Genomic DNA, 19040 nt, shown 5'->3' on the forward strand with positions numbered 1-19040 from the left:
TCTGCCCGACCTCAGCAAGGCCTGTCCATAGCTGTTCGGGAGAAGAGAGATTGCGTTTGAAGTTTATGAAGCATCAGCACACGCTTTAACCGAGCCTTCCATTGCTAATGCCAATTCAATCCAGCAGAGAGAGAGAGAGAGAGAGAGAGAGAGAGAGAGAGAGAGAGAGAGAGAGAGAGAGAGAGAGAGAGAGAGAGAGACCACAGGAAAATGGGCAGAGAGGGAGAGAGAAAGGGAGTATTAGAAAGCACTCTTCATTTTAACAGTTTTAGTCTTCAATTTGGTGGGTTTTTTAAAGAAATATTGAATGTAGTCAATATTTTGTCATGTTGAATTCATACATTTTAGTTCATTTTACTGACATGGTATATCATTACAGTCAAAAAACTAAATTTTTTGTTGAATTTAATGTGCAAAAATGGAGTGAATGTGTAAGCCACTGTGACTTCTCTAGTGGAAATTTGCATCAATTTCCCTGGGAGTTAAGTTTTTGTCACGGTTTTAACAAATATTATGCAGCAAAAATAGTTTTCAACATTGATAATTTATAATAATAAAATCCATTATTAAAATCAGCGCACCAAATCATCATATTAGAATGATTTTGAAGTCTGGAGTAATGGCTGCTGAAAATTCAGCTTTGCCATCACCAGAATATTTAACATTTAAAAATATATGGAAATTTAAAACAGTTATGTAATAATATTTCACAATATTAATGTTGTTACTGTATTTTCCATCAAATAAATGCAGCTTTAGTGAGCAGAAGAGACTTATTTCAACAATATCAAACAATCTTGATTATTCCAAAGGTTTGGCTGGAAGTATAGATATTGTTTATAAAAACTTGTTTATTTTATGACAATGATATGAAATATTAAAGAATCATTTGAATTATTTCTATCTCCATTTTTCTTTGTTTAAAAATCATGTTATTGTCATCATGATGCGTCTTTCATCGCATCTTAATTTTTACAGAAACAGAAAAGACGACAACACTTTTCTGACAGCGATTTTGCTGACGGGATTAACACTGGTAGGAAGAAATAAAAACGTGTTGGTCACAAGCGAGAGAAGCAGACAAATAATGAGGAAGAGAGTGCAGCTGTTGAAGAGTTGAGATCTCCACAGCTTCTTCTTCTTCACAATGTTATCGTCACTTCCACACTTCCGCTGTTGCAAGCTCCTGCAAACGCGTGCCAGCCTTGCCACGTTCTCCACACACAAAACCCTCCCTCTCCCAGGTGCAGGCAGGCGAACAATGGACAGCCGCTTATGCGGTTCACAAGAAGCCAGGGCAGAGACATGTTGCTCGGAGTAAGCTGCGTCCCTCTGGCACAGACGCCACAGTTGCCATTACTGTGGGAGCCGGTCACGTGGAGGCTTCAGTTCTCACGCGGACCCTTTTGGGGCGATGTGTGTGGAGTAGAATGAGCACAGAACACTGGTTTTACAGTGTTTGAGTGCGCTGCTTTTGCCAGAGGTATCATTTCCACTCCTACCATGAGAATGAGGCTTTAATAGCCCATATGTGCTCTTCCGTGGAGAGGTTTCCCTCTAGCCGTGATAAGGACAGATGGGAAAGCCTTATTAGCATCTCGTTTTTGGCCACGCAGGCGGCGGTACAAAACTACAGGGACCGCAAAGCTGTGTCAGTGAATATTTACAGACAGTCAATAAGGTTCTGCATTGAATCTGGACTGAATGTGATTAGATTATGCAATTGTACTTTACAGTAAGACACCCCAGGTGAATAAGGTAAAACGGAAACTAATAGATATCACCATACTTCCCCAGTTGATTAATTACAGTAAAGAATCTCCCCCCATTAAATATGCAAATGAGACATTATTTAATAAAATATTCAATCTGCACATATTTCCAGAACAGAAATCTGAACACTGGAAAAAGCCAGGTTATTATTATTATTATTTTTCATTTTGGTCGAGAGTCAAAGATTTTTACAGATGGGATTTTGGGTTTCTCTTTTTTATCACTCCATAAATCTGAAAATACTGTCAAAAACCAGAAAATAAATCACCATATTTAGGTTTTGTTTGTTCAGGCAAATGATATATAATCAAACCGCTCTGTAAAAATATAGATATGAATAAAACTGTAAAAACTGGTGTATCTAAGCAGATATAATATATATATATATTTTTTTTTTTACATTTTGAGAAAACGGCCTCTAAAAATATGTATTTGAAATCTATATACACAAATAAATAAACACTTAAAAGTGTATTTAAAATGTCTTCTTTTAACTGGTCTGAAACAACACGTTGTGTAAAGTCAAGACCAGTTCATGAAAACTTCCCTTAAAGTTACTATGAGCCATTTGCAACCCATTTTACTTCTGTAACCTGTTGCATTTTTGAGTCAAGATACTCATCCATAAAAATAAGTAGGGTGGGACTTGATTTTATCCATCGGACATTGATTGGAGTAGCTGTTACACACCAGAATGGAACCAGATGGTTGTAGAGTTAAAAAGTAAGAGCAATTTGATATGTCAGCCAAAAAGTAAAGTCGTTTCCGAGGCAGAGCAAGTTAATGCACTTAAAAAAAAATGGTTACAAACATTTTTGGAGAGATGAATCATCACAATAAGAACAGGAATGTGCATTGCGAAAGTAAATAGGTCCATTTTGATTTCATGTTGACTTTAAAACAAATGATTCTGCTGCAAGCTCACAGCGACTACAGTTCTCAATGCGTTGTGCGTAGGCCGAATATCTCAGTCATGGTTATTAATGAAATACTCACAGGAATGTGAATGAGATTAATATGGAGTCATAAAGGGAGAACAGCTGCTGCCATGGAAGTTGTGACTACAAATAAAACTATAATGAACTCATAAAAAAGGCATGATGGAATTGAAAGATTTAACACTGCAGAAAAGCATGGCGTGTAGAATATTTAAAGCTGCAGTGGGTCATTTCTGCTCCACTGGTGGCACCGGACAAAAACTACAAAACTAATGACTATTTCCCAGAAATTTCTCTCATTGTTCGGCTCTCCACAAAAAAATCAACTTAGAAATCAAAATGGACCTATTTACTTTCGCAATGCACATTCCTGGTCTTATTGTGATGTCTTGCTACTTGCTACTCAAAAATGAAAAATGACACACGCATTGGATACATCACACTAACAATCTTTCTTCATAAGTATCATTTTGATCCGTCAATATCTGTGAGGTCTACTACAAACAGATAGGGAGAGAGGTTCAACGACCTCTGGATGGAATGATCCATCAGAGGATAGACATTGCCGTAGAGGAGGGATCTATCATCAAATGGGCACATGCAATGCGGAAACAATCCCCAGGCATTGCCAAACAGAGGTCGGAAAGAACAAATAAGGCTTTCAGTGCATGTTCTGCTAGTGACCTTTGGCGAGCAAGAAGGAGAGAAGAGGAGACGTGCAACTTTAAGAGAATTGCGTTTTCTGAACCCATAGGAAAGGTGTTTCACAAATGAGATGTATTTAATAGCTTTTTTACTTTTGCTCAAGTTTTCTGCTTCTGATATTTGTTTCCTAAGAAAAATGACTCCAGTAATCTCACATGCATGTGTCTTTTCAGTTTCAGAAGAGATCTCAGCAATCTCTCAAACTATTCTCAGATTTTCCATGCTACAAAATAGCAATCAAGTTATCAAGTTAGAGGTGTCGATAAAAATTCAATCACCAAACTCAAAGACCAAATTTTCTTAGATATACTGTCAACATTCATTTTATACCTCTATTTTATTAATCCTGAATCAAAGTTGAGTATCATATCTGATAAATCTTATGGCCCATATAGTATGATATATAGGAGAATATGGAGCTCATACTCGAGAAAAAAAAAACAAAAAACACCTCAGTTTTATTCAGAGGACTAAACAGAGCAAAAATATGCTGATATTTATATGGTCAAAAAGTAAGATGAAATTCTGATAGCTTGACATGTAAATCAATGCTATCTTTATAACAGTTTAGCAGACTACCTACATAAAATGCATATAACTATCATAAATATGTCTCTCTTTATATAACAATCGTATTAAGATGATATTTAAATGCTGAGTTTTATGATCTCAGCTCTGTATTTTTTTACTGGGATTTTACTCTCTAAAAAGTATAAGTTATCATTCAGAAGGCATGTACTAGATTTCAGGTTTTTCAGGAAACGTTTTGATAATGTTGATCTTTGTTTTTTTGGGCCTTAGAATTTTGGATATCAAACATGATCAATGACAGTAGGCTTTTAGGGTTAATGTATGTCAACAATTGTCTCAATTCATTTGAGACAAAGTTGAGACTTAAGTGGAATATAACAGATAACTTATAAAGAAGTCTCCTAAGCTATAAAAAGACCAATCAAATGTTTCACAGCAAAGCACCAAAGTTTCGTCAACTCGCATCGTGACCCACTGCTGAACTCTCACCAGTCGCCGCATTGCAATTTTGAAAACGATCAGCAGAATCTCTTCCAAAGCAGAGGTGCTCTATACATCAGCGGCAGACATTTCCTGCCTGCAGAATATTTTCCTTCACCACTCCTCATTCAATATCAGCCATTCAGACTTCAGAGCGTATCATCAAAAACCTGTCACGGAACGAGATGACATCACCGCATCCCCAACACACCACCAGAAATGCCAGCTGAGACGTCGCGGGACGAGGAAGGTCTGAAAGCATACACTCAAACACACCCACGCACACAAATAAATGCAACGACAGAGAAAAGCCGAGCCGTTGACTCCAGCATGCAAAGCAATGCATGTTAGAAGCTCTCTATTGAAGCAAAGAAAGAGGCGTACAAGCTATTATCAGAACAAAACTGCAGATGCCTACGCTCTCTTCAAATATTGGACCAATTTTGAGGTTCTGCTTGGCAATCTAGAGCACCATCACCTCCTTTCATTATCGTCTTTTGTTCTCAATGTATTGCAAAGGCTGCCGAGTGAACTACAGGTGTTTGATATGACAATTAGAATGAAGGCAGAGGAACGGCTCCAGTTTTGCTCTGTTTTCATTTGTAGTTCTTGTTTTCACCCGAGAAAAAGGCGGAGAAGACGGAGAATATGTGGGAGACAAAAGTAGCTTGGAGAAATGTGAGTTTGTTGCAAAGTGCCTGTGATCAATACTAAAGAGGCAACAAAACTGTGATGTTATTTTGGGGAGAAAATGACAGGGCGCTTTATTCTTTATCTCGGCATCTGTCTCTGTGTGTGTGTGAGTGAATATTGTGGGTGCTAGCAGCCTGATGTATGATGTGACTGTGAGAAATTAAAGAAAAGAAGATGACAGCATTTTCTTCTTCTTCGCTGTCAGGTTGTACCAATAGACCAACAGGTAGGAGGCCACAGGAGCAACACAGTGCAAGTATATATATTTATATATATATATATATATATATATATATATATATACAAGTGCAGACTTTAACATGCAGAACTCAGCATGAAAAGTATTTTGACACTAAGCCACACTTCAAATGTCTGATATTAAACTATCACAAAAAAGTAATGTGTAAGGATCACTTTTGAAAGTTGGTTTTAAACAGAGAACAAACTTATATATACAAATACAAATATATATATATATAAATATATATATATATATTTACATTATAATAAATATGTAGGTCTTTATACATCAAAATATATAGCTAGCTTTATATTTTAGGAATGGGGTCCCTTTCAAGATGATCATCAGGGCTCCGAAAATCCCTTAGCTTTAGTGTTCAAATACTTTTTGTTGTCACCGTATTTGTGTGTTTGATGAAGAGTGTTCAGTGAGTTTGTGTAATAAAGGATTCTATTTTCATTGGCTCATGTTGACATGCTGTTCACCTCCAACAAAACTCACATTTCTGGAGCTACAATCGCCTGGGGCCCATGGTTAAAGCTCAACCAGCCCCATCACACTCACGCACACACACAGAATCTCGGATAAGCATCCACAACTTACCCGTCACGTTGACCTCTACCAATCCAGAGCGTGTGCCGATGCTATTGGTGGCGTCACAGACATACGTTCCTCCGAGCTCGTAGGTCACCGGGCCTTTGAAGAACAGGGTGTTGTTCTTTATCTCAATATTATTGGGAAGTGATCCATTCAACCTGAGAAAAACAAACAGATGATATGTTTTTAGTTCACCTGTATGGAACAAAAAGTTTGATGGGAGACAACATCAACTCACGTTGGGAGAGGTTGGGAATTCTGACAACATCAGTAGATCAGCCGTCATTACGAGGACAGATTCAATCTGCTTTTTTGTAACAAACCAAACATACCAGGCATACTTCAAGAAATACACATCTCAAACCGCCGTGGTACTAAAAAACGACTGAACGGGCCCTTACAGGCCTGAATGCTGCCCCAGGACAGAGGGTGTGATTTGAAATGGAGAAAACAAACACAGACAAAAAGCGGAGATGTCATATGTGGGAAAAAAGAGTGTTATTTTGCTGCCACTCTTTCAGTTCTGGGCTGCTGCACCTGAAGATGGATCCCAAGAGACTAAGACAAACCGATCAAAAAAATGTGGAGTCTGACTCTGGGTGGCTACCCTGAGACTTTAACTGTAGTGTCCTACCTGATTGTGGCCTAATTCTGAATTTTTCAAGGTTCAGCTGCCCAGCGGGTCTAAACATGCCCTGTGCTTCCTCTAAAGCTAGACAGAGGTCACAATCTTTGGCGTACTGGTGGCAGATGCTTCTTATCAGAGATCAGTATAAGGATGTCTCCCTAGGCACCAGACACCGTCAGATCATCTTGTTCCCACTTAACAAGATCCTTCCTTCCATCTCAATGACACCCAATCTACCAAATCTTTCAGGGTCTGGACAACTGGTGGTGTCCTTTCAACTAGGAACCTTCACAGCAAACATTGGTCCGACGGCAACATCGTGTCCCTGGTCAAAAATAGTCGCGGTAGGACGGCATACATCGGTAAAAATATGTAACACAGAACAGATAACGTCAAAGACATTGACATTACCAAATACACAAGTTCTGGACAAAAAATAAATAAATAATAACTTTTCATATTTGTAGATCAATTACAATACAGAAATTCAAACGTTCCTCAACAAAAGAACTGAAACAGCAGTAATGTAATAGTAATTTAGTATAATTATAGTATGCTTGTGGGATAAATTGTTAATTGTGATTATTATTATTAACACAAACTAGAACAACATTTGTGTCTTTTATTGTATTGCTGCTGTTGGTTTCATAACAGCAATAAACCAGTTACAGTGATTTTACCATGGTTAAGTTGTGTTGTCAGGCTTGACGCAAAGCAGAGCAATGACTACTAAAAGTTTAATTACAAAACATACAACCTTCAACAACACACACACACACCACTGCCTCGTTCCTCAGACAATTTCACGCAAAACCTAACTTGGGCTTGGGTTGTATTGTTTTTCAAATGCTTTTATTCTTGAAGCAGAAGTCGTCTGCCTCCTTTCTAAACTGTTGATATAATATTCATAACCTGGTTCAGGACAAGGCCTGTGAGACAGCTTTCAGCCCCAAAAATGCAGAAGGTATAATGTGTTTCTCTAAATGCTGACTGCTGCAAAGCAATCTGATAAGATCCTGCAGACGGAAGACGGGAGGGGAGATAGATAAGGAAATTTGTCACAATGAGCTGTCTGAAGATAAACTCTGAGCGTGAGTGTTTATGACTGTTCTGCTCGCTTTATGATATATTTATGGTAAGAATCTCTCGGGCATGTTTTGATAGCTGGGAAATTAACGCAAGTCTGAAATTGAAAGTGTGTGCGATAGGGAGACTGCATATGAGTACTTGCATCATAATTCAATGTGAAATCTGATATTTAGTTAAGCTATATTTCGTATAGTCGTGCTAGACAGACTTTTGAATATCGGTATAAAGTCTGGCCCAAATGGTTGCTTATTTTAGCCAAGAAACACCTTGGACAGGAAAATACTAAAATGTAAAGCGACCAATCAGAGTTTTAAGGCAAGGTTGTCTGAAATTGTTGCATATTAGTTGTGTCAATCGAATTAGAGCTTGCCAGACCAAGAAAGCACATTCGAGTGGTTGCCAAACAGATTGTGACTCCTTTAAGGCTGAGACTATATTTCTTAAAGTCTGTGTGAAGCAGAAGTTGAGACTGACTTTATTTCAGTACTGTAACGTATATCCAGATGAAACTGAACATTGAATGAGATCAAATAGACGGAGAGGATTGATTTTAGCGTTTCTCCTCGCCATCTCTAGCTCGCAGCAGACTGACTGACAGTTAAGTAGAAGTGGTTAAGAACATTTAACCCAATCAGAGATAGAAATACATTTGACTAAAGATTATGTGATTAACTTGAGCGGATTGATTGTTCAAAACAAGATTTGCAATGTGCGCTCAAAGAGCAAATAGGTTTCAATTTATTTAAAGGGAAGAGGTGTTAGTGAGGCCAGCAGGGGGCGCTCACCCTGTGGTCTGTTTGGGTCCTAACACCCCAGTGTAGTGACGGGGACACTATACTGCCAAAGAGAGCACCGTCCTTCGAATGAGACGTTAAACCGAGGTCATTAAAAATCCCAGGATGTCCTTCGAAAAAGAGTAGGGGTGTAACCCCGGCATCCTGGCCAAATTTGCCCCTTGGCCTCTGTCGATCATGGCCTCCTAATCATCCCCATATACTGATTGGCTTCATCACTGTCTCCTCTCCACCAGTAAGCTGGTGTGTGGTGAGCGTTCTGGTGCAATATGGCTGCCGTCACATCATCCAAGCTGCACATTGGTGGTGGTTGAGGAGATTCCCCACTTCTATGTAAAGCGCTTTGAGGTCTAAGAAAAAGCGCTATATAAATGTAACAAATTATTAATTATTATTATAAAGGCACACTATGCAAGATTTGTACCTTAATATAACAGCTTCGAAAACATTTCGAAGGTAAACAAACTCGTAGTAGGGCGAACCATTCCTTTTTTTCTCTGTGTTAAAATACTTTTTTGTAACCTTGTATGCAGAGACTATTTGTGACCCTGGATCACAAAACCAATCACAAGTAGCACGAGTATATTTGTGGCAAAAGCCAACAATACATTGTATGGGTCAACATTATCAATTTTTCTTTTATGCTAAAAATCATTAGGATATTAAGTAAAGATCATGTTCCATGAAGATATTTAGTAAATTTCCTACCATAAATATATAAAATATTTATTTTTGTGAGTGAATGCAGCACAATCGCGAATATAAATGGAAACCATTAAAGGTGATTTTCTCAATGTTTCAATTTTTTTGCACCCTCAGATTCCAGATATTCAAATAGCTGTCTCTTGGCCAAATATTGTCCTATCCTAACCATACATCAATGGAAAGCTTATTTACTCAGCTTTCAGATGATGTATAAATCGCAATTTCAGAAAATTGACCCATGCGACTGGTTTTGTGGTCCAGTGTCACATTTGTGGATTGACTGAAAATAATCCGACCAGCCTGACATAGCAACAGCAGCTCAACCAATAGCATGGTTATCAACCATTATTAGATTCTAGGAGTGTTTAGGAAAGTGATTTTTTTAAATTCCATCTGGTGGTGTAGAAATGACACACATCACACAGACCTTAATGTTCCTCCCAATGTTTTTCTCTGTTCACTTTCAGAACGGCATGTGTGTAATGTTTATGCATAACGTAAAATATTCAGCGTTTATACAACGTAACAGACTTCCGCACATTTGTAACTGAACTACTAGTGCTTGTGTGTGTTCCTCCGTAGTTGTTCTGGATTGAAATGTTCTGCAACAGCGCGGTGATGACCTCCAGTATAGCGCCCAGGGGACCCTTCAGAACACATTTGGTGTCCGCTCTGCACTGCTGCTGTGGCCGTCCCCTCTTATCTGTCATGCCGGCGCCTGCGTCTCAACCCATCACTGTCTTCTCCTTCGCCTCGCTCTGTAATCACACCATTCTCTTCTATCTTACCTTTTTCTCCCATTGTTTATCTTCTCGCTTTTATATCAACACCCACAGTTTGAATGAGACAAATATTCTTGCTCTTTTTAGTGCTGTTTGCTAATTACGCAGAAGCTTTTATCTGCTTTTATAAATGAGTTGAGTCATCGAGTGTTAGTGTGCATGTTTGTGTCCACAATATATTGATTCACATGAATGAAACGCACACAATTACACTACTTTGATTTGGACCAGCAATAAGCAACCACATCAGAAAAAATCATTCAGAGCATTTAGCAATGGCATAGCAACCAACAACAAAACCCTACACCGTGGCGACAACTTCTGCACTGACAAGGACCAAACTTTTTCCCCCCAAATGTTGAACTTCCTTCCCATTCCCATTGTCTTGTACCTCATCAAACTTTCCTCATTTCATCCCTTCCTTTTCTTCTCTTTTATGATACTTCCAGTCTCAGTATACCAATTACTAATAAAAATGCCTCAAGAAGACCTTAGCGCCATCCGTGAGTCCCTCTTCACAGAGTTGGCTGCTGTATATGTGTCCTTTGATACCCTGAATAGCCCAGAATGCTCAGCGCTTTCCTCTCTCTCTCTTGTCCTCTCTCATTAAAACTCACCCGGTCCACACAGGCAGTGCACCCTGGGCATTGCCAGCTATTAATCCACCACAGCTGAAGTCCGGTGACATGTTTTCCTTTCCCAGCTTTCACTGCCTAATTACAGAACAAATTGCCACATTTATCTCTCAGTTTTTGCTGCATAATTCCTCCATTTTTAACTGTAACACACGACTAGCTCGTCCAATGTTTTCCAACGTTGTTGGTGGTGTTCGGTATTGTTCGCGTTTACACGTGCATTCATTGGAATCAGCTGGGGGAATTTTGTCGTGCTAATTGGCATATAAGTGTGGCGCATACGGCTACGGCGTGGCACTGAATGAAAATGCTGCACTAGAGAGTTCAACCAGAAGGTTATATTGGTCATTTAACAAAGTTGACCTGACCCAGGGGTGCAGGAACAATCTGGAACAACACATTAGAAGCCGTATCAGCTTGTCTCATGAATATTAATTACGAGATGAAACTAGTGATAGGCTGATAGGTCAGGCCAATTAATCACCATCAGCTTGCCGAATCCACTTGGCCAAAGTATGTACGTTCTAAAATCTGCCAACAGCCTTTTAAATGGATAACTAATAATGCTCTACAATTTTCTAAAAGTCGTCTGCTTCAGAGATAAAAATGTGCTGTTTCTTAAGTATTTTGATGCACTGAATTCAATTATGACAATTAAAACAACTGGGTGGCAAGCAGGGAAGGTGGCGTGAGTGCTAATGAGTGTAACCTTCGGGCCACACCAGTCTCGAGTCTCAGATGCGATGCTAACCAGATGCGATGCGATAAGATTCCAGCGACAAATAAATTGTCTGTCCACACCAGACGCGACGCGACTATGGGACGTGATACAAATATCAGCCAATCAGAAGAGCGCGTGGGCAGGCTCTCTCGGCAAGCTCCCGGCACACGCAACGAAATGGATAAGTACATAATCAAATTCATGAATATTACACCATTTTAACATTATTAAAAATACATACTGAGTTACTGAAACAATCGTTGTCATAGAATACACTTGTCTGTTGATCTGAGGTGAGATGCTTTCAGTAGGGCTATAAAAAAATAAATAAAAAAACACACAAAATTATATTCAAACTCACACTCACATTTTTACACTACATACACACATTTTTACATTACATACACACATTTTTACATTACATAAAGCACATGCAAGACGAGAGAGGACCAGGCCTGGACTATTTATGTTGTGTTTTATTATGTTTATATGTGACAGTCGTCCATGAGGGGCTATTATGTGAATATTTTTTTGATTAAAACTTTACGTTGATCATTCGCCGGTTCCCACCTCCTTCTTCCCTGAGTTTTTAAACCTTGTTACAAACTGTTTGGCAACTGTTTCCGACAAAAATTCAGTTTACATCTTTGTATATTGTGTAGATAGTACCTGTCCTGTTTGTATAACACTTTAAAAAATAGCAAACAGGTTATATCAATCAAATTTATTTTGAAACAAAAGGCACAAAAACTAATATGTGCATAGTTTAGTCTTATTCAGTGTCTACTTGGCGCTTCTTGGCTTGTCTCTTGTATTAATAAATGGAGCAACTCTTGCCACTGTCCAGCAATAGTCTGCAAGCATTGGCTCCGTTTGAAGTTATCTGCACTGCTCACACAAGTACGAGGCATCTCAGCTCCCTTCGGCTAAACAGAAATGTGTCCATTTGCAAAATCAATCACTGACAAATAAGAGCACGACACTGTATGACAGGGGCGCAAAATTCAGTTCCTGGAGGGCCACAGCCCTGAAGAGTTTAGCTTCAACCCTAATCAAATAGGGGAAAGCGTGGCACAACCTAACGCTTTTTGACTTTCTCAGTTTGTGTAAACCTACTTAGGGTTTAGAGTGTTTTTTCCTGCATTCATTTCACACGTCTAGTTAATACAATGTATACTTTTTTCTTGATATAACCCGGAAGAATGGAAGTGAAATGTGATAGCGTGCCCCATAGGTGGGGCATGTTGTAACATGACAATATGACAGCTTAAAATGTTATCTGATCTAATCAAAAAATTATCCAAGACAAACTAAAATATTTTGTCAATAAATACATTTATTAACTTTTTCATATAAAATAATGGATTTTTTAAATATAATTAAAACTAAAATTATTTTTGAGTCTGACAACAAACAGCAAAACACAACTATTCAGCATAGTTCAAAACAAAATAATAATCATTTCTGAACATAATTTCTGTTAAATAGCAGATATAAGATTCAAATAATATCATATTTGTCTAATTTTAAATAAACACAAAAAACAGAGATGAAAAATTAACACAAGTAAGAAATTTACTTTTGCAATGGTTAAATAAATGTTCAGTGATATCTTCCAAAGATTTCTGAATTTTGACGCGATTTTTTCTCTATATACTGTTGAAATGGTAACAAATAATTACACTAAATTTCATCATGCTGGCATGTATTGAAGTATTTAAAATAAGTGTGTTATTACTAGCTCAGCGTAAGGTTGTGCCCCGCTCACCCCTACACCTGATCCAGCTCATCAAGTCCTTCAGGCTTATTTGAAAACTACAGGTATGTGTGTTGGAGCAGGGTTGGAACTACTAAACTATACCTTATATTAATGTATAATGATTAATAACAAGTTTAAATGATTGAGCAATGGTTGCTACAGCCTTGACCTCACACAAACACCAGCATTGTCCACAGAAAGGTTATCAAAACAGAGCTGAGACTGTGCAGTCATCATATTCATTTGGTAGGCAAAGCAATGATGCCATCTTTTGCCAACATAGTTTGCATCCAAACCCGTAGCACCAGAAACTCGACAACAATCACCATCACAAGACTCATAATGACAAACAAGACTCAATCTTCCTGTATATCTCTTTCGTTGTTCTTTCAAACCAGTATATTGGTAAGGTAAACATACCTAAGCACAAAGTGTAGCTTATTTTCTCATGTTTGATCTTGTTTGAAGGGTTATCAATGGCTCCGTGAGTTCTGAATAGAGCCATTGTAAATGTCTTTACTTATCATGATCGAGTGCTAACCCCCAATGAATGAAGTCGTAGTTTACTGAAGGAAATTATTCTGTTATCACTCATAACACATCTAAGCTGTCGTGTAGTATTACAGTAAACTGAATACTTCAGAGGAGTGCTCTTCAAACACCAGTCATCATTTATTTAGTGTAATGATGCCGATATACACAACACGTCAAACATTTGGACACACTGATCGTCATGATCTTAATAAAAAGGCTTATGAGTAAATGCTTGACATTAGGTTTGAACACAAATATAAATTATGCACTTCCATAAAAAATATAATTTTGTTTATTTTTTAAAGGGATGGATTAGAAGTGAAGGAAAATCACGGAACAAGTGTTCAACATACATGTCAACACTTATTACAGCTAAAAAGTAAAATAAAATAATTTATCCGTTTAAGGCGAGACACGGCAGGCAAAAACATCGGGGGTTTTTTTACTGGTCAATTTTGAGATTTTTGGATATTTGTCTTCTTTCAGACTTATGGTGAAAAAAAGTCCAAAATACACATTTAGGTCTTTATTTTACTACACTTTGTCTGTTTGCGTCTGAACCAAACTTTCCAGTCTTGTACCTAGTTATATTACGAAGACATTTACAGAGGGCTTTGTAAATATATTATTCCTAGCCTGATTTATATAACATTTTATTCCCAAAAACATGGCGAAAAAAAAATTTTTAAGGCTATTGACAGTATATTCTGATTTACAAGATAACAAAAGTAGATATCCATAAATCCCTCTGTAATTTTTCCCCATCTAATATGTGAACACAAAGAAAAACATTTTGTTTGCCTAATTTGCATATTTAAACATTAAATTACAGAAAACTTGTAATAATTTTTTTTCTCATCTTAATGTAGGTAATCAACTAGGAAAGTTTCATGGTGATATCTGCTAGTTAAAATTTTTACCCTATTCACCTGTAGTGTCTCGCCTTAACTTTTATCCGTTTGTGTTATTTAATAATTGAACAATTAATTTACAGTAAAACTCTGGGAAAAAAGCAGTGATAAAACATGAGTAGGTGTGTGCACACTTAGCATAAATTAATGACGGTAATGTGTATTTGAAGAAAGATGAAATACATAAAAAGAAAGGTTTCAAATCCAATAACTTTTTTAATTCCTCACTATGCTTTTCACTCAATAAACATTACTCATTCAGCCCAATTGTATTATTAAGCTGAGACAACAAAGTGATTCTTCGTAATGTGGATTAGTAGGTCAGGAGAGAATAACTCACAGTTTCCACTGGTAGATGGTGACGGGTGGGTTGGCGTCTGCGTTGCACGTGAGCTGCACGTTTGGACGATTCAGGAACCAGTTCCCGTCAAAGCCCTCGATTTTAACCTCCGGCTCATCTGCAAAAAAAGCAAAAGAGCGTCTTCAGGCAGGGGCTCAGGTGGCTGTTCTGGGTCACATGACTTGACGATGGGTGCATGTCATAATACTGATTAATGATCTGGGCTCATAGCTGAAAGGTCAAGAGTTTATTTCTTAAGCGATTGGGAGGAGAGCCAACACATGAAGGGTTACTGAGACTACAACCACCACTGTGCCCTTTAGCTACCCACTTAGCCGCAAGCTACTCCAGGGCAACTATTCCAGAAATTGGCCTAATTGGATAAGAACCTCAGCTAAATGGCAAATTTCAATTCATTACAGCACAATTTTTGTTCTATTAATGACGGTATTCAAATGCACTGCATACTTGATGGTACCGGTCAGTGATTTCTATGTCTCTTCAGATTTATTCTTAATTGCTTTTATGAGCATGTATAAGGCTGAGGAAATTAAATTTGGAAATGTTATACCAAAGGGTAACTAGATTAACAAAACACTCAAAGTAAATCAAGAATCAGGATGAGTGATTCTCTGTGAACTAACCGTCACTCTAAACATGGCCTTTCACACAGGCGCACCACAGTAACAAGAACTATATTCTATAGCATAGTGTGGGAGAACGGGTGGCTTTCCTCTATCAGTGGGCTTTATGGGGGCTGAAATGCTGTTCTAAACTGCCCTAAACAATAGCTGATAACAACAGCGGCTGAGACAGGCCAGTGACACATCTCTTCCTGCTCCAAACCTCCTCCGCACAACTTGCACAACAGTACTGCAGAAATACTAACTTAATTCTAACATTTTGAGACATTCTTTGACATTCCAGTGGGGTTTTATATAATTGTGTCATTAATTGGATTCAAATATTGTATAACATACATTTGTGTCAATTTGTGATGTACAATATGTGATGTATAATATATGTAAAACCAGTCAAAAGGTTGTAATTATTAAGACTTGTTTTATAGCAGTTATATATAGAATAGCAGTTTTCTATTTTTATATATTTTATTTTATTTCAGCAATGTATTTTCAGCATCATTACTCCAGTCTTCAGAGTCACATGATCAGAAATAATTTAAATATGCTGATTTGGTGCTCAGTTATTATTAGTGCTTATTGGTTTTAAAAAATTTTTTTTTTAAAAAAAGGTTTTTGCTGCTTAATGGAAACTGTGATACTTTTTCTTCAGGATTCTTTGACAGTTGAAAAGTTCAAAAGACCAGCATTTAATTCAAATACAAATCTGTACTTGACTTAACTGTCTTTACTGTCACTTTTGATCAAATTAATGTGGCTTTGCTGAATAAAAGTTTAAAATAATCTGTTTTCCCCCCAATCTTTTGAATGCTTTTCATGTATTACTGTTTCCAATAAAAATATTAAGTTAATTATTCTTAATAATATTAATAATAATATTATTAATTATTCAACATTGATAATAAATATTTGTAGAGCAAATGATGTAATGATGCTGAAAATTCAGCTTTGCCATCACAGGAATAAAATACATTTTTAAAATATATTAAAATAGAAAACAGTTCTTCAAATTGTAATAATATTTCACAATATTACTTGGTATAAATAAATAAATGCAGCCTTGGTGAAGATAAGAGACTTCTTTTAAAAAACATAAAAATAAAAAAAAATGATTCCAAACTACAGTATGTGTTTATCACTGTAAATATATCAATGACGCATCATTTCTGCTGGAGTTTGAAAGATATGAAGAAAAGCATTGTTCTTACACTGAACGTTGAGTATGACGCTGTCGGTAAAGCGTTCTGCGCGGTAAGTGACGATGCAGGTCAGCTTTTGTCGGTGGGTCTCGCGGCTGGGCAACACGATGTAGTTGCTGCGCACGGTCACAGTGCCGTTCGGATTACGCGTTTCCTGAAACGTGGCCTCTCCCTTCAGAGCGGTGTCCCATTTGATGACGCTGGGAGGCTTGCCGTTAGCCGACATGCATGTGGCCACGGGCATCTTGCGTTTCGGAGTCCTTGCCACGATGGTGGGTGAAGTCAAGGTCATCTTGGTCACTGGCCGTGCTGGAGAAAAGAAGTAAACAGTAAATAAAACAGGGAAAGGAACATTGTAGAAGATACTAAAATACTATGTGAACAGGAGCAACAAAGGTACCCTTGAGAGTTAAGAAAAAAAATCCACTCCCTTTAACACTAATCTTGCTGTTCTGAAAAGTCGTTTTCTTCCCGTCAGTACGAATCAAGCAGTTCACTAATTTCTTTTTCCCCCTACCCCGTGTTCAAAGCAAAAGCATCAGTCAAGCACTCAAACAAATGTAGAAACCACTCATTTTCCACGGTGCCCAAAGTCATCCAATCTCGATCCTTTATGAGCTGCCAATTAGCAATTAAAGAGGCCTGCATCAAAAGGGAAGATGTGTGTTTATGTGAGTGCGTGTCAGAGAGTGCTGATAGTGGGTCTGAGGTTTGTGGCGAGGGTTGATATGACATGAAGAGGCTCTTTGAAAAGCACTGAGCTGGTTATCTCCATTCAGGTTGCTCGCTCTTACTGCAATGCCAGCATTCTCAGAGGACGCATGTGAACGTGATACAAAATGGGCTTGGGAGTTAACAAGCCACATCAGTGAAAAAGAAAAAAGAAAAAAAAACACCCTGTACTTGAGCCAAGCAGCTCCCTTTGCTGGTTTAATGGAAAACATATCAACACTTCATTTCTAATTAGATCTGCAATCAGTGGGAGCATAACCCACCTCTCTAACAAAATACTCATCTCTTGCACTCCAACACACACACACACACACACACACACATACATCATGCTGTTTTTTTCTAACCTGTGCAGCTTCCTAATGCCTCCTCCAGACTGTGATATTTCTGCAATCCTATAAGATCATTCCAAATCACACTGTGCAACACGGATCTAAAAACTTGGGAGCGACGTGTGTAGATGACACCCATTCTACGACGCAAGTTAGTATAAACATCATCAGCATGCGCTAGTGGTAAACAAATAGAGCAAGATGAATCGCACTTTAGAAACTATGTGTGCTGAAAAAAAAGAGGTGGAAGCAAAAGAGGAGGATACGAATACGGTCATGGCGAGGGAACAGAGGCTAACTTAGCATGGCAATTTTGCGAATGGAGCTTGAGGTAATTAGTTTTAAGTTTTAGGGTCATGTCCCGTTGATCAATGCGCAATCTCATGTTGTATTTTTATTGGCTAGTCAGTAGACGAAGGTCGTAACAGCAAAGGTTAATTTTGTAAACGAAAACTGAAACTACGACTAAAACTATTGGTCAAAAAACATTTTCGTAAACTGAAGTAAAATAGAAAATTTAACAGCAATGAAAAACTAAAACAGAAACAAAACTAACAACACTTACTGAAAAAATAACTGAAATAAAATAATACTTAGCAAAAATAAATATTCGTAAAAAAAATAAATATAGATGTACATTTATTCAGAGTAGAAGTAAACTAAATGTCTGGTCTGAAAAGAACACATGGATATGAGTATAATTAGTATATGATATTAAAATATACAACAGACAAAAAGCATAAATGGATCAATACAAGAATAATATGTGAAAGGATTAATCATAGAAATAACCATCAAATAATACTTTTTATTATTATTATACACCACATGGTTAACAAGATTTCATCTTTAAAATGAATATTTTTTACTTTTATACTTTTAGTTTGCATTTGTTTGGTTCTTTTTTTCAATTTCAAACAATTATTTAATTTTTATTATTAAGAGGTTTCCACGAAAGTTAACTGTAAAGTGCAAACATTAAACTTTGCTGAAATTAAATGTCTTTAACTGGTAAGCATTCTATTAACTCTGCTAAACTATGACAACTAAAACTGAAACTAAATTTAAAGGAAATTTAAAAATGATATTAAAATAAAAACTAATTTAAAAATGCAAAACTATATTGACCTTGGTAACAGCAACTTTAGCAATCTTTGGGTTACCAGTCGGACTCGCTAACCATTAGCCCATGCCTGCCCCAAAAAGCCCTAATTGAACAAAGGCTTAATCCTGGCTTAATCTAAGCCCTGTCTGTGAAACCAGACCATTAGCTTTTTCAT

At 37.4% G+C, this 19040-nt stretch overlaps 1 protein-coding gene across 1 annotated transcript in view; it reads right to left on the reverse strand.

Annotated features, from left to right (window-relative positions):
* LOC309508399 (nectin 1b) overlaps window positions 1–19040 on the reverse strand; it is a 109880-nt gene that overhangs the window by 24292 nt on the left and 66548 nt on the right. The window contains exons 3-5 of the mRNA XM_082183016.1: window positions 16706–17005; window positions 14857–14974; window positions 5965–6116 (exon numbers count right to left, since the gene is read on the reverse strand). Of these exons, the coding sequence (XP_082039142.1) occupies window positions 5965–6116; window positions 14857–14974; window positions 16706–17005 (570 nt within the window). The remainder of the gene's footprint in view (window positions 1–5964; window positions 6117–14856; window positions 14975–16705; window positions 17006–19040) is intronic.

Source organism: Leuciscus leuciscus (assembly GCF_965113295.1).
Source record: "Leuciscus leuciscus genome assembly, chromosome: 10".
Classification (NCBI taxonomy): Eukaryota; Metazoa; Chordata; class Actinopteri; order Cypriniformes; family Leuciscidae; genus Leuciscus; species Leuciscus leuciscus.